Here is a 21,748-nt window from a genome sequence, read left to right as displayed (position 1 = left end):
TGCTGTAATAGATAATGTCATGCTCATCAAAAAAATAAAAAATTGCGTCCTCCCTCATCTTAAAACGTCACCAACCGCCAATGGTGTAAACATTAGCGTATGTAAAGGTGTGAGGTGATAGTAAGGTAACTGTCAGGGTGAAGTGTGAACTCACCGGCAATTCAGGCAGGTCCTGTGAGTCATCCATGTCCGCTGAGCCACTTCCTCCTGACACGTCTCTACTCTCTACTTCTTGGGGAGGCTGTCTGGACACTGCTTCACACAAACAGACAGACAAAAAAACACAGTATGTACAGAGTGAGTGGACAGGACCAGTGCTTTAAGTAGCCTCTCTTTTGGACCAGCCGTGATGCCGTCCCCCATCCTCCCGTGACACATCTCCGGTTCAACCCCCGCCCTCCCTACTATCGTAGGATTTGATCAACAGAGGCACGATATCGCCCCACCGGGGGCACAGTTTGTCTAATCACCCGCACGGGAGGGCAGGCGAGACAGGTGAGACACGTGCAGCACTAACGTTGCACCGTGACCCCACCACTCCAATGTTTACAGTTAAGTGGATTAAGGGGAGCGTGCCTCCTTACATGTGACCTAGCCTACATTTAGGGAATTGTATTCTCTGTGGATTATATCAGAGGCATTAGGTGTTCAGGTGCAAGCTGTCGTATCAATAGGTGGTCCGCTGGATAAGATCTAACCTCATTTTCAGCCACCAACCGTACGTTTACAGTGCAATCGGGAAAGTATTCAGACCCCTTGACTGTTTTTTCTCGCCACATTTTAAGCTACAGCCTTATTCTAATATGTATTAAATAATTGTTTTCCTTCAATCTACATACAATACCCCATTATGACATAGCGAAAACAGGTTAAAGATGTTAGCAAATGTAATAAAAATCAGAAATACCTTATTTACATAAGTATTCAGAACCTATGAGACTCGAAATTGAGCTCAGGCGCATCCTGTTTCCATTGATCATCCTTGATATGTTTCTACAACTTGATTGGAGTCCACCTGTGGTAAATTCAATTGATTGGACATGATTTGGAAAGGCACACACACGTCTATATAAGGTCTCACAGTTGATAATACGTATCAGAGCAAAAAAAACAAGCCATGAGGTCAAAGGAATTGTCCATAGAGCTCAGAGACAGGATAGTGCCGAGGCACAGATCTGGGGAAGGGTATCAAAACATTTCCGCAGCGTTGATGGTCCCCAAGAACACAGTGGCCTCCATCATTCTTAAATGGGAAGAGTTTGGAACCATCAAGACTCTTTCATTTAAAAAAATATAAATAAAGGGAACACTTAAACAACAGAATGTAACTCCAAGTCAAATCACACTTCTGTGAAATGAAACTGTCCACTTAGGAAGCAACACTGATTGACAATACATTTCACATGCTGTTGTGCAAATGGAATAGACAACAGGTGGAAATTATAGGCAATTAGCAAGACACCCCCAATAAAGGAGTGGTTCTGCAGGTGGGGACCACAGACCACTTCTCAGTTCCTATGCTTCCTGGCTGATGTTTTGGTCACTTTTGAATGCTCTACCACACTCTAGTGGTAGCATGAGACGGAGTCTACAACCCACACAAGTGGCTCAGGTAGTGCAGCTCATCCAGGATGGCACATCAATGTGAGCTGTGGCAAGAAGGTTTGCTGTGTCTGTCAGCGTAGTGTCCAGAGCATGGAGGCGCTACCAGGAGACAGGCCAGTACATCAGGAGACGTGGAGGAGGCTGTAGGAGGGCAACAACCCAGCAGCAGGACCGCTACCTCCGACTTTGTGCAAGGAGGAGCAGGAGGAGCACTGCCAGAGCCCTGCAAAATGACCTCCAGCAGGCCACAAATGTGCATGTGTCTACTCAAACTGTCAGAAACAGACTCCATGAGGGTGGTATGAGGGCCCGACGTCCACAGGTGGGGGTTGTGCTTACAGCCCAACACCGTGCAGGACGTTTGGCATTTGCCAGAGAACACCAAGATTGGCAAATTCGCCACTGGCGCCCTGTGCTCTTCACAGATGAAAGCAGGTTCACACTGAGCACGTGACAGAGTCTGGAGACACCGTGGAGAACTTACTGCTGCCTGCAACATCCTCCAGCATGACCGGTTTGGCGGTGGGTCAGTCATGGTGTGGGGTGGCATTTCTTTGGGGGGCCGCACAGCCCTCCATGTGCTCGCCAGAGGTAGCCTGACTGCCATTAGGTACCGAGATGAGATCCTCAGACCCCTTGTGAGAACATATGCTGGTGCGGTTGGCCCTGGGTTCCTCCTAATGCAAGACAATGCTAGACCTCATGTGGCTGGAGTGTGTCAGCAGTTCCTGCAAGAGGAAGGCATTGATGCTATGGACTGGCCCGCCCATTCCTCAGACCTGAATCCAATTGAACACATCTGGGACATCATGTCTCACTCCATCCACCAACGCCAAGTTGCACCACAGACTGTCCAGGAGTTGGCGGATGCTTTAGTCCAGGTCTGGGAGGAGATCCCTCAGGAGACCATCCGCCACCTCATCAGGAGCATGCCCAGGCGTTGTAGGGAGGTCATACAGGCACGTGGAGGCCACACACACTACTGAGCCTCATTTTGACTTGTTTTAAGGACATTACATCAAAGTTGGATCAGCCTGTAGAGTGGTTTTCCACTTTAATTGAGTGTGACTCCAAATCCAGACCTCCATGGGTTGATAAATTGGATTTCCATTGATTATTTTTATGTGATTTTGTTGTCAGCACATTCAACTATATAAAGAAATATAAAGAAAAAAGTATTTAATAAGATTATTTCTTTCATTCAGATCTAGGATGTGTTGTTTAAGTGTTCCCTTTATTTTTTTGAGCAGTATATATATATTTCACCTTTATTTAACCAAGTAGGCCAGTTGAGAATAAGTTCTCATTTACAACTGCGACCTGGCCAATATAAAGCAAAGCAGTGCGACAAAAACAACAGAGTTACACATGGGATAAACAAACGTACAGTCAATAGCACAATAGAAAAATATATGTACAGTGTGTGCAAATGTAGTAAGATTAGGGAGGATGGTCAGTTTTACGAGGGTATGTTTGGCAGCACAAGTGAAGGATGCTTTGTTGCAAAATAGGAAGCCGATTCTAGATTTAACTTTGGATTGGAGATGTTTAATATGAGTCTAGAAGGAGAGCTTACAGTCTAACCAGACACCTAGGTATTTGTAGTTGTCCACATATTCTAAGTCAGAACTGTCCAGAGCAGTGATGCTGGACGGCGGGCAGGTGCAGGCAGCGATCGGTTGAAGAGCATGCATTTAGTTTTACTTGTATTTAAGAGCAGTTGGAGGCCACGGAAGGAGAGTTGTATGGCATTGAAGCTCGTCTGGAGGGTTGTTAACACAGTGTCCAAAGAAGGGCCAGAAGTATACAGAATGGTGTCATCTGCGTAGAGGTGGATCAGAGACTCACCAGCAGCAAGAGCGACATCCTTGATGTATACAGAGAAAAGAGTTGGCCCAAGAATTTAACCCTGTGGCACCCCCATAGAGACTACCAGAGGCCCAGACAACAGGCCATCCAATTTGACACATTGAACTCTATCAGAGAAGTAGTTGGTAAACCAGGCGAGGCAATCATTTGAGAAACCAAGGCTATTGAGTCTGCCGATGAGGATGTGGTGATTGACAGAGTCGAAAGCCTTGGCCAGGTCAATGAATACGGCAGCACAGTATTGTTTCTTATTGATGGCGGTTATGATATCGTTTAGGACCTTGAGCGTGGCTGAGGTGCACCCATGACCAGCTCTGAAACCAGATTGCATAGCGGAGAAGGTGCGGTGGGATTCGAAATGGTCGGTAATCTGTTTGTTGACTTGGCTTTCGAAGACCTTCGAAAGGCAGGGTAGGATAGATATAGGTCTGTAGCAGTTTGGGTCAAGAGTGTCTCCTCCTTTGAAGAGGGGGATGACTGCAGCTGCTTTCCAATGTTTTGGAATCTCAGACGATACGAAAGAGGTTGAACAGGCTAGTAATAGGGGTTGCAACAATTTCGGCAGATAATTTTAGAAAGAAAGGGTCCAGATTGTCTAGCCCAGCTGATTTGTAAGGCTCCAGATATTGCAGCTCTTTCAGAATATCAGCTGACTGGATTTGGGAGAAGGAGAAATGGGGAAGGCTTGGGCGAGTTGCTGTGGGGGGTGCAGTGCTGTTGACCGCGGTAGGGGTAGCCAGGTGGAAAGCATGGCCAGCCGTAGAAAAATGCTTATTGAAATTCTCATTTATAGTGGATTTATCGGAGGTGACAGAGTTTCCTATCCTCAGTGCAGTGGGCAGCTGGGAGGAGGTGTTCTTATTCTCCATGGACTTTACAGTGTCCCAGAACTTTTTTGAGTTTGTGTTGCAGGAAGCAAATTTCTGCTTGAAAAAGCTAGCCTTGGCTTTTCAAACTGCCTGTGTATATTGGTTTCTAACTTCCCTGAAAAGTTGCAAATCACGGGGGCTGTTCGATGCTAATGCAGAATGCCACAGGATGTTTTTGTGTTGGTTAAGGGCAGTCAGGTCTGGAGAGAACCAAGGGCTATATCTGTTCCTGGTTCTAAATTTCTTGAAAGGGGCATGCTTATTTAAGATGGTGAGGAAGGCATTTTAAAAGAAATAACCAGGCATCCTCTACAGACGGGATGAGGTCTATATCCTTCCAGGATACCCGGGTCAGGTCGGCTAGAAAGGCTTGCTCGCTGAAATGTTTCAGGGAGCGTTTGACAGTGATGAGTGGAGGTCGTTTTACCGCTGACCCATTACGGATGCAGGCAATGATCGCTGATATCTTGGTTGAAAACAGCAGAGGTGTATTTAGAGGGCAAGTTGGTTAGGATGATATCTATGAGGGTGCCCGTGTTTACGGCTTTGGGGTGGTACCTGGTAGGTTCATTGATAATTTGTGTGAGATTGAGGGCATCAAGTTTAGGATGGCTGGGGTGTTAAGCATGTCCCAGTTTAGGTCACCTAGGAACACGAGCTCTGAAGATAGATGGGGGGCAATCAGTTCACATATGGTGTCCAGAGCACAGCTGAGGGCAGAGGGTGTTCTATAGCAGGCAGCAACGGTGAGAGACTTGTTTTTAGAGAGATGGATTTTTAAAAGTAGAATTTCAAATAGTTTGGGTACAGACCTGGATAGTAGGACAGAACTCTGCAGGCTCTCTCTGCAGTAGATTGCAACACCGCCCCCTTTGGCCGTTCTATCTTGTCTGAAAATGTTGTAGTTAGGGATGAAGAATTCAGAGATTTTGGTGGACTTCCTAAGCCAGGATTCAGACACGGCTAGGACATATGGGTTGGCAGAGTGTGCTAAAGCAGTGAATAAAACAAACTTAGGGAGGAGGCTTCTAATGTTAACATGCATGAAACCAAAGCTATTACGGTTACAGAACTCATCAAAAGAGAGTGCCTGGGGAATAAGAGTGGAGCTAGGCACTGCAGGGCCTGGATTCACCTCTACATCACCAGAGGAGGAGCAGGATAAGGGTACGGCTAAAGGCTATAAGAATTGGCCGTCTGTGACGTCCGGAACAGAGAGTAAAAGGAGCAGGTTTCTGGGGGCGATAAAATAGCTTCAAGGTATAATGTCCAGACAAAGGTATGGTAGGATGTGAATACAGTGGAGGTAAACCTAGGCATTGAGTGATGATGAGAGAGATATTGTCTCTAGAAACATCATTGAAACCAGAAGATGTCATAGCATGTGTGGGTGGTGGAACTGAAAGTTTGGATAAGGTATAATGAGCAGGGCTAGAGGCTCTACAGTGAAATAAGCCAATAAACACTAACCAGAACAGCAATGGACAAGGCATATTGACATTAAGGAGAAGCATGCTTAGCCGAGTGATCATAAGGGTCCAGTGAGATTCAGACAGCTAGCCGGGCCATAGGTAGCAAGCTGGCAATGACCCCAAGCATACTTCCAAAGTTGTGGCAAAGGGGCTTAAGGACAACAAAGTCAAGGTATTGGAGTCGCCATCACAAAGCCCTGACCTCAATCCCATAGAAAATGTGTGGGCAGAACTGAAAGAGCGTGTATGAACAAGGAGGCCTACAAACCTGACTCAGTTACACCAGCTCTGTCAGGAGGAATGGGCCAAAATTCACCCACCTTATTGTGGGAAGCTTATGGAAGGCTACCCGAAACATTTGACCCAAGTTAAATAATTTAAAGGCAAAGCTACCAAATACTAATTGAGTATATGTAAACTTCTGACCCACTGGGAATGTGATGAAAGGAATAAAAGCTGAAATAAACCATTATCTCTACTATTATTCTGACATTTCACATTCTTACCTTAAAGTGGTGATCCTAACTGACCTAAAACAGGGAGTTTTTACTCGGATTAAATGTCAGAAATTGTGAAAAACTTAGTTAAAATGTATTTGGCTAAGGTGTATGTAAACTTCTGACATGTATAAAAAGGATACACCCTATTAGATACTATGCCATCTGCAAACATTTTAAAAACATTCCAAATAACAACAAAAGTGTTGTGATGTAACATCCATAATACCTCCAACATGCCAATATTTAGAAGCCACCCCTCAAATGGGTACTATAGACAGATTAAAAGATTAATTCTCTGAAAAAAGGTCCATTCTCTGAGACATTCAAAGTTGTGATTTGTGCCTGCACATATAATGTCCATAACGCTGGAATCTCCCAGTACTACTAGCAGGCAAGACCAAAAAGCAAAGCTTAAGAAACAAATGAGGGCACTTATAACACAATTAAAAGTCTAAAAACATTCCCGTCATCTGCAGTGCAGTGTAACACTGATAGATTTGTTTTTTTTTTTTTACATAGGAATTTAAAATAAGATGGTTTAAAGGTTTGCAAATAGACCTGACCTGGGTATTTTCTAATGAATTTAGGCCTATTGTGAATCTGGCCTCTAGCCTAATACGCCGTTAAGATCTGGCTCGTGAGACTATTGTGAATCCAATACTATCTCTGTCTTGAAAACCATACGTAAGCTCGACCTAATCCCGGCACCTGCTGTTATGTAGGTAACCTGGAACTTGCTGTGCTCAGTGATTGCCTGATATTACCCTATGGTGTAGCCAGTTCTCAGAACCTTCACTAGAGAAATTCCATAGTAACGTAAAAATATAAATAGATAAATAAATAAATAGCATGTCATTTTGTGGACAACAGGGGGAGAAGGTACCATTTAATACCATTTAATTGTTTTACTATTTTCTACATTGTAAAATAATATTGAAGACAACAAAACTATGAAATAACACATATGGAATCATGCACTAACCAAAGAAGTGTTAAACAAATCAAAAATATATTTTATATATTTGAGATTCTTCAAATAGCCACCCTTTGCCTTGATGACAGCTTTGCACACTCTCGGCATTCTCTCAACAAGCTTCACCTGGAATACTTTTCCAACAGTCTTGAAGGAGTTCCCACACATGCTGAGCACTTGTTCACTCTGCGGTCCGACTCATCCCAAACCATCTCAATTTGGTTGAAATCAGGGGATTGTGGAGACCAGGTCATCTGATGCAGCACTCCATCACTCTCCTTCTTGGTAAATAGCCCTTACACAGCCTGGAGGTGTGTTGGGTCATTGTCCTGTTGAAAAACAAATGATAGTCCCACTAAGCGCAAACCAGATGGGATGGCGTATCACTGCAGAATGCTGTGGTAGCCATGCTGGTTAAGTGTGCCTTGAATTCTAAACAAATCACAGACAATGTCACCAGCAAAGCACCCCCACACCATAACACCTCCTCCTCCATGCTTCACGGTGGCAAATACACATACGGCGATCATCCGTTCACCCACACAGCGTCACACAGACACGGCGGTTGGAACCAAAAATCTCACATTTGGACTCCAGACCAAAGGACTAATTTCCATTGCTCGTTTCTTGGCGTAAGCAAGTCTCTTCTTCTTATTGATGTCCTTCAGTAGAGGTTTCTTTGCAGGAATTAGACCATGAAGGCCTGATTAAAGCAGTCTCCTCTGAACAGTTCATGCTGAGATGTGTCTGTTACTTGAACTCTGAAGCATTTATTTGGGCTGCAATTTCTGAGGCTGGTAACTCTAATGAACTTATTCTCTGCAGCAGAGGAAACTCTGGGTCTTCCATTCTAGTGGCGGTCCTCATGAGAGCCAGTTTCTTCATAATGCTTGATGGTTTTTGCAACTGTACTTGGAGAAACTTTTAACGTTCTTAATTGTTCATATTGACTAACCTTCATATCTTAAAAAAGTAATGGACTGTTGTTTCTCTTTGCTTATTTGAGCTGTTCTTTTACCAAATAGGGCTGTGTCTGCATACCAGCCCTACCTTGTCACAACACAACTGATTGGCTCAAACACATTAAGGAAAGAAATTCCACAAATCAACTTAACAAGGCACACCTTTTAATTGAAATGCATTCCAGGTGACTACCTCATGAAGCTGGTTGAGAGAATGCCAAGCGCATGCAAAGCTGTCATCAAGGCAGAGGGTGGCTACTTTGAAGAATCTCAAATATAACATATTTTTATTTAACCCTTTTTGGGTTACTACATGATTCCATATGTGTTATTTCATAGTTTTGACGTCTTCACTATTATTCTACAATGTAAAAAAACAGTAAAAATAAAGAAACCCTGGAATGAGTAGGTGTGTCCAAACTTTTGACTGGTACTCATATATATAAGGATAGGCCAATGAGTGATACTGTATGTTTCATTAAGGTTGGCTTCTTAGCATTCATAGCAATGGTTATCAACTGTACTGCAGAGATGGAACATAAGTCACAGAAATAAATGTGGGGGTACGAGATTGGACTTCAGAATAGCTACAGGGTGTATTAACTGGTAGTGTCCCGTCCTCTCAGGTAGGATTCGACTGGGTTAAAGTAGTGGAATAAATGTGTGGGTACTAACCATAAACTCATTGGCCTATCCTTCTAGTCACGGGGATCCTCTCAGAATCCTTCACTCTTGATCCACCCTATGCCTCAGCATCCTGTACATATTCTGCACTACTACTCTGACCCTGGCCACCTCAACCTGCCTCTCTCGCACCGGACACCTCCGATTCCCAGCTAAATGGGAAACCTTACAGTTGACAACTTTTTTCCACCGAAACTACACATTGCTCTGTCCCATGTCCTCCTGCACGCTAGGAATCTCTCTCCTACACACTGCTGCGACATGCCCATAAAAGTGACACATAACACAGCAAACCCTTGCCTTGCCTAGTTAAAAAAAATAATAATACGCAAATCCAAGTTCCATTCTATAACAATTAGCCGGGGGACTTTGACATAGATCATTTAGCACGCATGCCCAAAACAGAAGTGTGTGTGCTAAGTGAGCTAACGTTACACACATTAGCAACAACACTGAATTTAACATCAGGTTCCACATAGCTAAAAATGTATTTTCATGAAATAAAGGTGCTAGCGATATCACGCTTACTAGAACATGCTTAATTTTCCAGAGTAACGTTAAGCGTCAGCTTCTGAAAGTGAAGTCCAGGTAGCAAATAAGAGAAATTACTATTTAGCTACGTTAGGTGGCTTCTCGTTTAGCTAAATGAAAACAAGGAGGCATTGAAACGTTATAAATATGGTTGGAGATATTTAAATCTGCATTTAATTGCAATAACCCAGGTAAGTTTCCGGGGCCATAGCTTGGAGTTGGTTAGAAAGTGTTAGCTAGTTCGCGTATTTGTTTTTAGCTACGTTAGCTGGCTAGCTAGCCAACGGAGTGTTGGAACTTCACTTTCAAAGTTACGAAAATTCACCAACATGGATATAGGCTATATAGCTAGGTATAGGATTAGAGTTAGTCAAATGTACCTTACCATTGGGGTAATGTGTTTTATTTTTGTTAGTTGAATGGCTTCGTATTGATTCCACACCGCTTTGTCTGTTGTTAGGGACCACTATTTGGCAGGAAGTTTAGACGCTTTATGGTACGCCGTACGCATGCGTGTGGTTAACCCTGAGAATTCAGTCTAGACCAGGGCCCGGGTTCCCAAAATGAACCTGCCTGGCCTTATTAATTAAGATGCTTTTGGGAGAATCGGGCTTATACATTTCTCTGGTCTAGACTACATTCTAAAATGTAACAGCAATTTGGGGATCGTGTAAAGGAACGTTTGGGAACCCCTGAAGTAGAGGCTCTGTTGTGATTTTGATTTATGATCTATTTGATGCGGTTGCCCTGGTTTTACCACTAAACTTGTTTCTACATTAAAACATGTTTATGAAATTATATGGAATATAATAATTGAATGTAGCCTATTTTTCCAAAAGAGCAGCACCAATAATCAAAATGTACCAAAACATTTTTTTTATTGTTCCTAAGAATGGTACTTAGTCAGGTAAAATGGACTACTATTTTAGCCTACTACTTACCAAGGCTCATCATTTCACACACTTTCTAAATATATATCTTCTTGTAACTCCTTGATTCAATATCAAACTGGCCTCCAGAAAAACACTCGGTTGATACATTCCATTTGAATTTGGTCAATACATTTTATTTACCATTTTGAAAAGAGATTACAATTCATTATTTAAATTATCCATTCTACGAATTTGTCCTCTGGTCTTTAAACATACAGTACATTATGTGTCATGACATATACATGGAGAAAGCCTGTGATGTTTATTACACTATTCATGGCCATCAGTGAATGAATGGCTGTAGCACTATCTAAAAAGAGTAATTTCAGTCTAAGCTCTCATCATTGCAGCAGCACAACTTTTCAGGTTGTTGTCTAGACTAGGGTTTCCCAAACTCAGTCCTGCCCCCACACCTCACCCCACCGGGTGCACGTTTTGGTTTTTGTCCTAGCACTACACAGCAAATAATCAGAGCTTGATGAGTTGGTTATTTTAACTCAGCTGTGTAGTTCTAGCGCAAAAAAAACTAAACGTGCACGGGGGAGGGGGGCTCAGGACTGAGTTTGGGAAACACTGATCTAGACCATGGGGATAACAGGGAAGAAATAGATATCACACACACACACACACACATACATATGGACCAGGACTTCCTATCCTAACACGACTGAGACAGACAGGCACACTTTACAAAATGAAAGCCATTCAGTTCCTTTCTATCAATCTAGCTGGAGTTCTGTACACGACGCAAATGGTTATACATAACAATCTAATGGATTCTCTAGTGTTTTGCCAGCAAAACAGCAATCACTTTCACTCACAAGAATAACAATCATTGATATGTGCTATTATAGCAGAAGACCTAATATTGGATTACCCCATCTTCTGTATTTATGACAAAAATATATTACCTCTACAAACAGCTTGTCAACACAGTCTTAGGTGGGTAAATGTGTAAAAGTGCAGGCATTAGAAGAACAAAGGTTAGGAAATAATACATTTTTCCCCACTTAGGAAGTACATTTCTGTTTAGATGTATAAATAGTTGTACATATTTAGAGCTTGGTAATATATTTATATTTGCTTTCTGTTTTAAGGAGTCAAGTGAAAAAATGTGTTTTTAAAAGACTACTTTGTAATTACTCGGACTGAAATATAGTCGTAAGATGAACAGTACCTGGAAATGGAAAACCAAATGGACTTTTTGGTCAGATACAGTTAATATAACATGAAATTATATTGCAGATTTCTTGTAAAATACAATATTTTGTGTCTGCTTTCTATACATTGTAATTTTTTGGCTCCAACATTGTCTGCATGTGGAGAAAAGGTGGTGACCAGTATAATTAAGTTCAGATGGTATGATGCTACCTTATTTGAGCCAAAACAAACGTATTTCATGTCGATCATTTCTGGTGTTTTCCTACTTGTTTAGCTAATATATTTTGATGGTGGACAGATGTTACTATTATGATTTTGAGGGTGAACAGATATTAATAGTATGATTTTGAAGGTGAACAGATTAATAGTATGATTTTGAGGGTGAACAGATATTAGTAGAAGGATTTTGAGGGTGAACAGATATTAGTAGAATGATTTTGAGGGTGAACAGATTAATAATATGATTTTCAGGGTGAACAGATATTAGTAGAAGGATTTTGAGGATGAACAGATATGCAGCTGAACATGAGACAGAGTGGATGCTTAAACAATGCAATCACCCTTAATGCCTCAAGTGCAATCCAGCATTCACATAACAATCGACAACAAATGCATTGTGACATGTAAGTCTTCAATATATATATACAGAATGATCAGGAAGGCAGGGCCCTCTACAGTCTGTGTTGGATGCAGCCTAGCCGTGTCGGCGCAGTACAGCTCTCGGGTTTCCGCTGCCGTTAAACTTCAGCTACTTCACTCTTCTTTCCGACAGTGGTCGTGGTCCACAGCGATTAGAGAGAGAAACGTCCGTTCTCCCTGTAGTACAAAATAACGTTCCACCTTGGCACACTTTGCATCAGGTAAGTAGGGTCATTGGTATTGAAGATTGGAGTCCCATGCGATGTACACCTCTCATGCAACAATCCCAGGAGATCTGGAGTTCTAGACCCCCCCAGGCATGTTCAGGAACCTTATTAACAGACATGAACATCTCCCACACCACTCATACAGTACATGGTGCCTGTCTCTGCCATTGTGTCTCTATTTGTTCCCATCCATCCTCTCATCATCAATAGAGGTGATGAGGATAGAGGAGTCCCTCACATGAAGCCGTCAGTGGGTCCATAGGAGAAGCCTGGGAAGGCTCCGGCTGCCTCCTTGATGCTACTGGTCACCAGCAGGCCGTCCGTGTTGCACAGCGACGAGGTCACAGGGAGGTGGGTGAACTCTGGGTCAAAGTGCCTGAGGTCCGTGGGCCCGCTCTGTGAAAGCCAACCAACCAGAGAAGTGTATTAGAGACACAAATCAGAAAAATTCACATTTCACACATTATAAGGTAAGTGTCAATGCCTCCTTTCTCCTGAAGGGTGTGCACTTGTTCACTACTTCCCACAAACTAAAAGCATTGGATTGGGGAAGGTGTGGGCTAAAGGGAGTTTCCCCATCTACAGTATACAGTCTTCTGATAAATGGACGTACCACAGAGGGAATGTAGGGTGGTGTGATCTTCCTGGCCATCAGGTCATCCCAGTTGATGGGTGAGAAGAAGGTGTGGCACTTCAGCTCCATCTACAGGTAAATAGAAACACTACATCAACCCACTGGTACAGTACAGTAGTACTAGTACAGAACAACCTTACTGACACCTTGTTAGTATTGTTTTATGTCTTGTATAGTACATTGATTCTATATTAGGATGCTGAGGGGAAGCAGGCTCATAATAATGTCTGGAACGGAGCAAATGGAATGTCATCAAACACCTGGAAACCATGGAAACCATGTGTTTGATGTATTTGATACCATTCCACCTATTTCACTCCAGCCATTACAGCCATTACCACGAGCCGGTCCTCCCCAATTAAGGTGGCACCAACCTCCTGTGATATATATACTTACAAAATCATCTTTTACTCCCAGCCTCTTGGTGCGGTCCTTTTGCAGGAGTCCCTCCAACAGTTCCCTGCCTGAGTTGGACACGTTGGGCTTCAGTATCAGAGGCTTGTTCAGGATATTGTTGTACATCTCAGCTGTGTTACGACTGTAGAAGGGTGGCTATGGAGGGAGACCAAGAGCAAACATGTGTACATGCTACTTAGTCACTCCTAACTCCTAACACACCAGGCACCCTGATTGTCAGTGTACTTGTGATTTATAATTACATTCTCTATATTGAACTGTCATAGTGACAAAGGATGTATCCCAAATTGCACCCTATTCCCTTTATAGTGCCCTACTTTTGACCAGGGTCCACATGGCTCTAGTCAAAAGAAGTGCACTACATAGGGAATAGGGTGCCATTTGGGATGTAACCATATTGAATAACACATTTAGATGAAAGATGAAAGATGACGAAAAAATCTGTAAAAAAACATATGGATGACTCACCAGTCCGTAGAGCATCTCGTACAGCACTGAACCCAGGCACCACCAGTCCACTGTGCGGTCGTACGCCTGCTTCTGCAGCACCTCGGGGGCCAGGTACTCTGGCGTTCCACAGAAGGTTGTGGTGGTCCCAGTGGGCGCCAGGCCCTCTTTGCAGAGGCCAAAGTCTGTCAGGACGATGTGTCCCGTAGAGGCTAGCAGGATATTCTCAGGCTTCAGATCTCTGTGACGGGGAAGAGAAGGGGAGAGGGTTATGAAACAGGCACCCAGATAAATACAATATTTACATTTTTCTTGTCACATTAATTTCCTAGTATCCCTTAGCATTCAGTCATTTTATCACCCGCTAGGTTTCCATCCAATTGAAGACAGATTTTCATGTGAATATTTTTAAATGTGCATAAAGACAACATGCACATTCTCCCACCAGCGGTGTTCCCACCAAACAGACTTGATGCAGATAAAAATGAGTGCGTGATGACGTAGTGCACACATAATGTACTTTTTCACTTAAGTTTTCATGTACGGAATAGAAATCTAAAGTTCAATGTTTCGTTAAATAGCAAATGTGTCTACTCTTGGCACGCATGCTCTAGCCAACAGCTGGCAGAGATACAGTTCGGGTAGACGTTTCCACATCCATTTCTCACATAATTCATTTTACAGATACAAAAAGATCCCACCATGTCGAAATGATCTTTCGGTATTTATTAAATTGTAGCAAAATTTCTTGTTTCCATCACAGCTGCTGTCCTGATAAAAACGTTTTTATTTATTTCATTTTTTTATACAGAAGGACTTTACTCACATAAAAACTGTGGATGGGAAACGTGGTTAGTGATGTAATGGTAAAAACAAAAGGTGGGTAAACGATGATCGCCGTTCGTGGTGATTAAAGTAACGCTTTCTATTCCTTCGATGCAGTTTTGCACGAAAGGTGAGTAAACGCTCAAGCAAAATAAAAAAAGGTGGGTAAACGGTGTTTACGTGCGTTTACCTTCCACTACGTCACTGGTCCTTATTCACTAGACCTAGACCACGGTTTCCCAAACTCGGTCCTGGGAACCCTCTTGGGTGCACGTTTTAGGGCATAAACCAAACTACACACCCTGAGTGGTATTTTCCCTGTCATGTGCTATTACATATGGCCACCACCAGGGGGTGGTGTAGGATAGGATCTTAGTTTGTACCTGTAAACAATATGCAGGGAGTGGAGGTATCCCAGAGCACTGGCGATCTCTGCAGCGTAGAACCTGGCTCTGGGTTCTAGGAACACCCTCTCTCTCTGTAGATGGTAGAACAACTCTCCTCCATTCACGTAGTCGAGGACAAAGTAGAGTTTGTCAGTAGTCTGGAAGGAAAAGTGCAGCCCCACCAGGAAAGGATGTTTGATATTCTTCATCAGGACACTTCGCTCCGCCATGATATGCTTTTGCTGGATGAGGGAGGAAGAGAAAGAGAGCATACCATTCACGATGACGGTAGTCCAAAAGAAACCTCAGGGCAGCTGAGCAAGCAGCTGAGTGGTTGTAGGTATTTGTGGCTATTGCAGTTTTCTTGGAGTATTGGTTGCGTGTTTTATTAGCGAAGACAAGTAAAGACTCACCTCTTTCTTCTTCAAGATGATTTTCTTCTGCAGAACCTTGACGGCGTAATACTCGTTGCTGTCCCGGTGACGAGCCAGCAGGACTTTCCCAAAGCTCCCTTTGCCAATGATTTTCAGGTAGTCGAAATCACTTGGTTTGATCGCCAACTCCTCAGCTAGAGAGCTTCTGGGGAACGTCAGGCACATCTGAAAAAAGGAACGGAGAGGAGAGAAAGGTAAGAACAACCATCTTGGCTCTGGATTAAATTATCTATTCACACCCATGTGAATCTTACAGTATATGTCCTAAATGGCACCCTATTCCCTATATAGTGCACTACTTTTGACCTGAACCTTATGAGCTGTGGTCAAAAGCAGTGCACTATGGGGGGAATATGGTGCTATTTGGGTTGAACTCTTTCTGTCTGCCCCAAGGGCCAAGCCAAGAATTGTGCTCACCGGATTCAGAAGTTCATCCTCATCCAGCTCTTCATTCTGGTTCTCATCGATCTTCAGGAAGTCAACTTCAGAGCTGAGGAACGAACAGAGAGAATGTTAACTTTAAGACGTTAAAATGGAATCCTCCGCCACTGATGATTCTCTGACGTTATTTTGACTGATACATTCATTTGCCACTTTGTGATTTTAGGGATGACATGGTATTTTCTAGAGTGTATAAATTATAATAGTAACACTTGGCTTGGCATTGAAAGCCAGTATTTCAATTACTATGATTGGTACCCACTTTGGAAGCTGGACATTGCGATGCCTGTGACTGTTGGTATTTCAGGTGAACAAGGCTGAGTTTTACAGTGATTACAATTAGCAAATAGATAGAGAAGGTTCCATCTGTCATTTAAGTTCATCTGACCAATGAGGACAAGCAGGCTAAGCCTTTCAATAAGGGTCTCTACTAACTCCTCATAGACAATAAGGGTCTATTCTAACTCCTCATAGACAATAAGGGTCTATTCTAACTCCTCATAGACAATAAGGGTCTATTCTAACTCCTCATAGACAATAAGGGTCTATTCTAACTCCTCATAGACAATAAGGGTATCTATTCTAACTCCTCATAGACAATAAGGGTATCTATCTAACTCCTCATAGACAATAGGGGTATCTACTAACTCCTGATAGACAATAAGGGTATCTACTAACTCCTCATAGACAATAAGGGTATCTACTAACTCCTGATAGACAATAAGGGTCTATACTAACTCCTCATAGACAATAAGGGTATCTACTAACTCCTCATAGACAATAGGGGTATCTACTAACTCCTCATAGACAATAAGGGTATCTACTAACTCCTCATAGACAATAAGGGTATCTACTAACTCCTCATAGACAATAAGGGTCTATTCTAACTCCTCATAGACAATAGGGGTATCTACTAACTCCTCATAGACAATAAGGGTATCTACTAACTCCTGATAGACAATAGGGGTATCTACTAACTCCTCATAGACAATAAGGGTCTCTACTAACTCCTCATAGACAATAAGGGTATCTACTAACTCCTCATAGACAATAAGGGTATCTACTAACTCCTGATAGACAATAAGGGTATCTACTAACTCCTCATAGACAATAAGGGTATCTACTAACTCCTGATAGACAATAAGGGTCTATACTAACTCCTCATAGACAATAAGGGTATCTACTAACTCCTCATAGACAATAAGGGTATCTACTAACTCCTGATAGACAATAGGGGTATCTACTAACTCCTCATAGACAATAAGGGTCTCTACTAACTCCTCATAGACAATAGGGGTATCTACTAACTCCTGATAGACAATAGGGGTATCTACTAACTCCTCATAGACAATAAGGGTCTCTACTAACTCCTCATAGACAATAATGGTATCTTCTAACTCCTCATAGACAATAAGGGTATCTACTAACTCCTCATAGAAACAATAAGGGTCTCTACTAACTCCTCATAGACAATAAGGGTATCTACTAACTCCTCATAGACAATAAGGGTATATACTAACTCCTGATAGACAATAGGGGTATCTACTAACTCCTCATAGACAATAGGGGTATCTTTTCTAACTGAGAGATAATGAAGTTGTTGTTGACCCACTAAATACAACATGCACATTTGAGTAATTTAGCAGATGCTCCTATCCAGAGCGATTACAGAAGCAATTAGGGTGAAGTGCCTTGCTCAAAGGTACATCAGCAGATTGTTTACCAAGTCGGCTCTGGGATTCGAACCAGTGACCGTTCGGTTACTGGCCCAATGCTCTTTACAGCTAGGCTACCTGCAGCACCATCTGAACTGTAGTTTTAAGCAGACCTATCAACTTCCATTGCAACGTGACAATAATATGACGAAAAAACATCAGTGAAAGTATAAATATGTATAAAATAGTCCTGGATATCTTTTTGACAAGTTTGCAAACATTAAGCCTCTCTGTGTGTCAGTTCATCTGCTTCCCATGGGTCAGACTTGTCTATAGCATGAACAGCCCAGATTCAGACTGCTGTAAGCATCTAGCATCTGGAGAGGGTAACCCATTCAAATAGACGGTAACAGACTAACACTTCATGTTATATTATCTATTCACAAAGCTGTCTGCTGCCTGAGGGGATTTCACAGACACTCTGACACAGCTCTAATGCTTTGTCTAAATGCAAATATGCCACGCACGCGAATGTAACTTTCATATAGGCGAGAACACATTTTTCGAATACAAAATATAGACTTACTGCACGCAGTTTAGGAAAATTGCACCCGGCTGTATTTTGAGAAACACAGGAAATGTGGAGTAGAATGGTCCAATGGAATTCCGAGCGCAAGGTGAGAGAATGTGTTGTAGCCGAGGAAACGGGTGAAAACAGACGGGTGCAACTTTGCTAAACTGCACACAGTAAGTGTATCTTTTCTATTTGAAAGGTTATTTTTTTGCTTATATAAAAAGTTCATTTACAAAGGTTTCCAAAACCGTATCGCAACTGAGGCGTATTTGTGTTTCCACAGAGCGTCGGGAATAAACAGAGCGTCGGGAATAAACAGAACGTCGGGATTAAACAGAACGTCGGGATTGTAGTTCATGAGGGAGCCAGGTGTTATCAGTAGCATCAGCTGAGAATCCTAAGAGGGGTCGGCTGTAAGCTGGGTATACCCCACTTGGGTTCTTGAGAGCTACTGAAGAGGGTAGACAAGGTGCTTGGGAATTTTCCACTGAGCCAGACCCCAACCTGGCCGCTTGCCAGGCTGTTGAGAACAAACCATATTATGTGGTGAGTGCTTAATTGTATTAGCCAGCGTCCCCGTCTAGGGGACACTGGGGATTTACAGAAAAGGTGCTTAGGCAGCGGAGAGGCCATGGCAGGAACACACTTGACATGAAATAACTATTCTTACGCTGGCTTTGCCTGCTTGGCCCCAGATTACTGCTTTGATTTAGAATGCACGGCCAGAACACTCATGATAGTTATGTCACGTGAGGCTTATTGGATTGGAAATGTACAGTACACTGACTAACCTGTGGGTAAACCTATACAATAATAAATAAACACAGAGAGGCCTAATGTAATGCAGTGGGAAGTGGATGAACTGACGCACAGAGAGGCCTAATGTAACGCAGTGGGAAGTGGATGAACTGACGCACAGAGAGGCCTAATGTAATGCAGTGGGAAGTGGATGAACTGACGCACAGAGAGGCCTAATGTAATGCAATGCAGATATTGTCTATTTGATAAATATTTCTACTTTCCCCAAAAGTTTTTTGTCATATTATTGTCATGTTGCGATGGAAGTTGGCCTATGTAATATCCAAACATCTCATTTTTGGACACACAAGTGCCACATAATACTTACTGATGACAGATATGTGGGTTTGACACCAGCTTTGAGATTAAGTCATTCAGACCCATTTTCCTCTCCTTGATAAAAGCTGCAATACAAAAAGAGGCATTTACGTCAGCTGGGTGCCCAGAGAATACAACGTCACTGATCAGATTGAACATTGCATTTCAATATACACTACATGACCAAAAGTATGTGGACACCTGCTTGTCGAACATCTCATTCCAAAATCATGGGCATTAATATGGAGTTGGTCCCCCCCCTTTGCTGCTATAACAGCCTCCACTCTTCTGGGAAGGCTTTCCACTAGATGTTGGAACATTGCTGCGGGGATTTGCTTCCATTCAGCCACAAGAGCATTAGTGAGGTTGGGCACTGATGTTGGCCGATTATGCCTGGCTCGCTGTCGGTGTTCCAATTCATCCCAAAGGTGGGGTTGAGGTCAGGGCTCTGTGCAGGCCAGTCAAGTTCCTCCACACCAATCTCAACAAACCATTACTGTATGGACCTCACTTTGTACACAGGGGCATTGTCATACTGAAACAGGAAATGGCCTTCCCCAAACTGTTGCCACTAAGTTGGAAGCACAGAATCGTCTAGAATGTCATTGCATGATGTAGCGTTAAGATTTCCCTTCACTAGAACTAAGGGGCCCGAACCATGAAAAACAGCCCCAGACCATTATCCCTCCTCCAAACTTTACAGTTGGCACTATGCATTGGGGCAGGTAGCGTTCTCCTGGTATCCGCCAAACCCAGATTCGTCTGTCGGACTGCCAGATCGTGAAGCGTGATTCATCACTCAAGAGAACGCGTTTCCACTGCTCCAGAGTCCAATGTCAGCAAGCTTTACACCACTCCAGCTGACGCTTGGCATTGCACATGGTGATCTTAGGCTTGGGTGTAGCTGCTCGGCCATAGAAACCCATTTCATGAAGCTCCTGACGAACAGTTATTGTGCTGACGTTGCTTCCAGAGGCAGTTTGGAACTCGGTAGTGAGTGTTGCAACCGAGGACAGACAGTTTTTACACGCTACACGCTTCAGCAATCTGCGGTCCCGTTCTGTGAGCTTGTGTGGCCTACCACTTCGCGGCTGAGCCGTTGTTGCTCCTAAATGTTTCCACTTCACAATAACAGCACTTACAGTTGACCGGGCAGCTCTAGCAGGGCAGAAATTTGATGAACTGACTTGTTGGAATGGTGGCATCCTATGACAGTGCCACGTTGAAAGTCACTAAGTCTACTGACAATGTTTGTCTATGGAGATTGCATGGCTGTGTGCTCTACACCTGTCAACAACGGTGAAATAGCCAAATCCACTCATTTGAAAGGGTGTCCACATACTTTTGTATATCTAGTGTACCTATAGGCCATACCATTGCAAAACTGGGACAATGATAACTGGGAAACCATAGCCTACATTTCGTCACACAGGTCAACTAAAACTGTGCAAAATTACCATGTATTTTTTCGGAGCTGCAAAATGATGCTGGAAAAGATTCCGTTATAACGCATTAGCTGCATAATCTTATCGTTACGCAACACAATATTACTGTGTATAGCCTACCCCTTTAGGCGACCCGCCGCGTCGCATAGTGAAATATATCGCTCAAATCCTATATCACATAGGCCTAAATAGTGCGACAAGTGAACCATATATAGGGACAGCTCATTATCAATTGAGATATGTGCGCAATCCAATGTTTAATTTGGTGCATGCACTCCCATTCCCAGTTAAGCAAGTTTTAGATCGAAGGCATTGTCTCGTGTATGCGGTAAACTACAATAACAACCCTCGAAAGAATATACACCAATAGACTATTCATCAAAAACTCACGATCCAAAGCATACCGATGCATTATTCCATTCAACAGCACAATGCAAGCCTAGAACCTAAATCAAAACATTGAACTCAGAATAACAGTAAAAAAAAAATCCTACCAGTGAGAACTGACACAATTCCCCTCATCTTGCAATAAGACAGGTCGCATGGAGCCTCGGTAACAGCCATAGTGAACAAAAAATATAAATCCACTTGGGGGAAAAAACCCAGTTGAAATAGAGAGCTCCGTTATGAAGAAGACACGCTGGTTGCCCTAGAACCAATTTCTCCACTTCATGCGTACAGAGAGAGCCCTGCCCGCGAAAACGATCCGTTTTAAACACCTACCCAGTGCGCTGAGCAAGCCAGTTATTATGTACCGAACACGTGGTTTGAGGAGGAGAGGCACCCTGACGTCACTTGGTTACCAAGCGACTGTCAGCGCCAGTGATGTAACCAGACCCCGCAGCTCCATATCTTGCCTGCAGGAGGCGAGGGATGACGAGCGGTGTGTTGCGCTCCAGAGGTGGTGAGCAGTGACTGTACCGTGGAGCGCCGGATTGAACCCCCCGACT

The 21,748-nt window shown here is 43.1% G+C and overlaps 2 protein-coding genes across 6 annotated transcripts in view; both read right to left on the bottom strand.

The window, feature by feature from the left end:
* Nucleotides 1-9,947, bottom strand: part of LOC106589035 (eyes absent homolog 3) — a 35,320-nt gene extending 25,373 nt beyond the window's left edge. Inside the window, exons 1-3 of one of the 5 annotated variants that reach the window (XM_045709252.1) lie at nucleotides 9,851-9,947; nucleotides 908-1,015; nucleotides 155-255 (exon numbers count right to left, since the gene is read on the bottom strand). In XM_045709252.1, coding sequence (XP_045565208.1) covers nucleotides 155-187 — 33 coding nt within the window. In that variant the 5' untranslated portion in view covers nucleotides 188-255; nucleotides 908-1,015; nucleotides 9,851-9,947. Of the gene's footprint in view, nucleotides 1-154; nucleotides 256-907; nucleotides 1,016-7,414; nucleotides 7,435-9,850 lie in introns of those variants that run through there. The other 4 variants (XM_045709251.1, XM_014178682.2, XM_014178681.2 and 1 more) reach the window with 4 other exon arrangements.
* A 562-nt stretch (nucleotides 9,948-10,509) lies between these two features.
* Nucleotides 10,510-21,532, bottom strand: LOC106589037 (serine/threonine-protein kinase Sgk1). The gene is made up of 9 exons (XM_014178689.2): nucleotides 21,293-21,532; nucleotides 19,364-19,439; nucleotides 15,985-16,057; nucleotides 15,547-15,732; nucleotides 15,131-15,375; nucleotides 13,944-14,163; nucleotides 13,455-13,610; nucleotides 13,038-13,127; nucleotides 10,510-12,820 (listed from the first exon to the last, which is right to left on the bottom strand). Exons 1-9 carry the CDS (start codon nucleotides 21,360-21,362, stop codon nucleotides 12,659-12,661), a joined length of 1,278 nt encoding a protein of 425 aa, XP_014034164.1. The 5' UTR covers nucleotides 21,363-21,532; the 3' UTR covers nucleotides 10,510-12,658.
* Nucleotides 21,533-21,748: the final 216 nt, after the last annotated feature.

Source organism: Salmo salar, chromosome ssa27, assembly GCF_905237065.1.
Source record: "Salmo salar chromosome ssa27, Ssal_v3.1, whole genome shotgun sequence".
Lineage (NCBI taxonomy): Eukaryota > Metazoa > Chordata > Actinopteri > Salmoniformes > Salmonidae > Salmo > Salmo salar.
The sequence above is the reverse complement of the archived record's forward strand: the minus strand, read 5'-3'. Positions and strand labels throughout refer to the sequence as shown.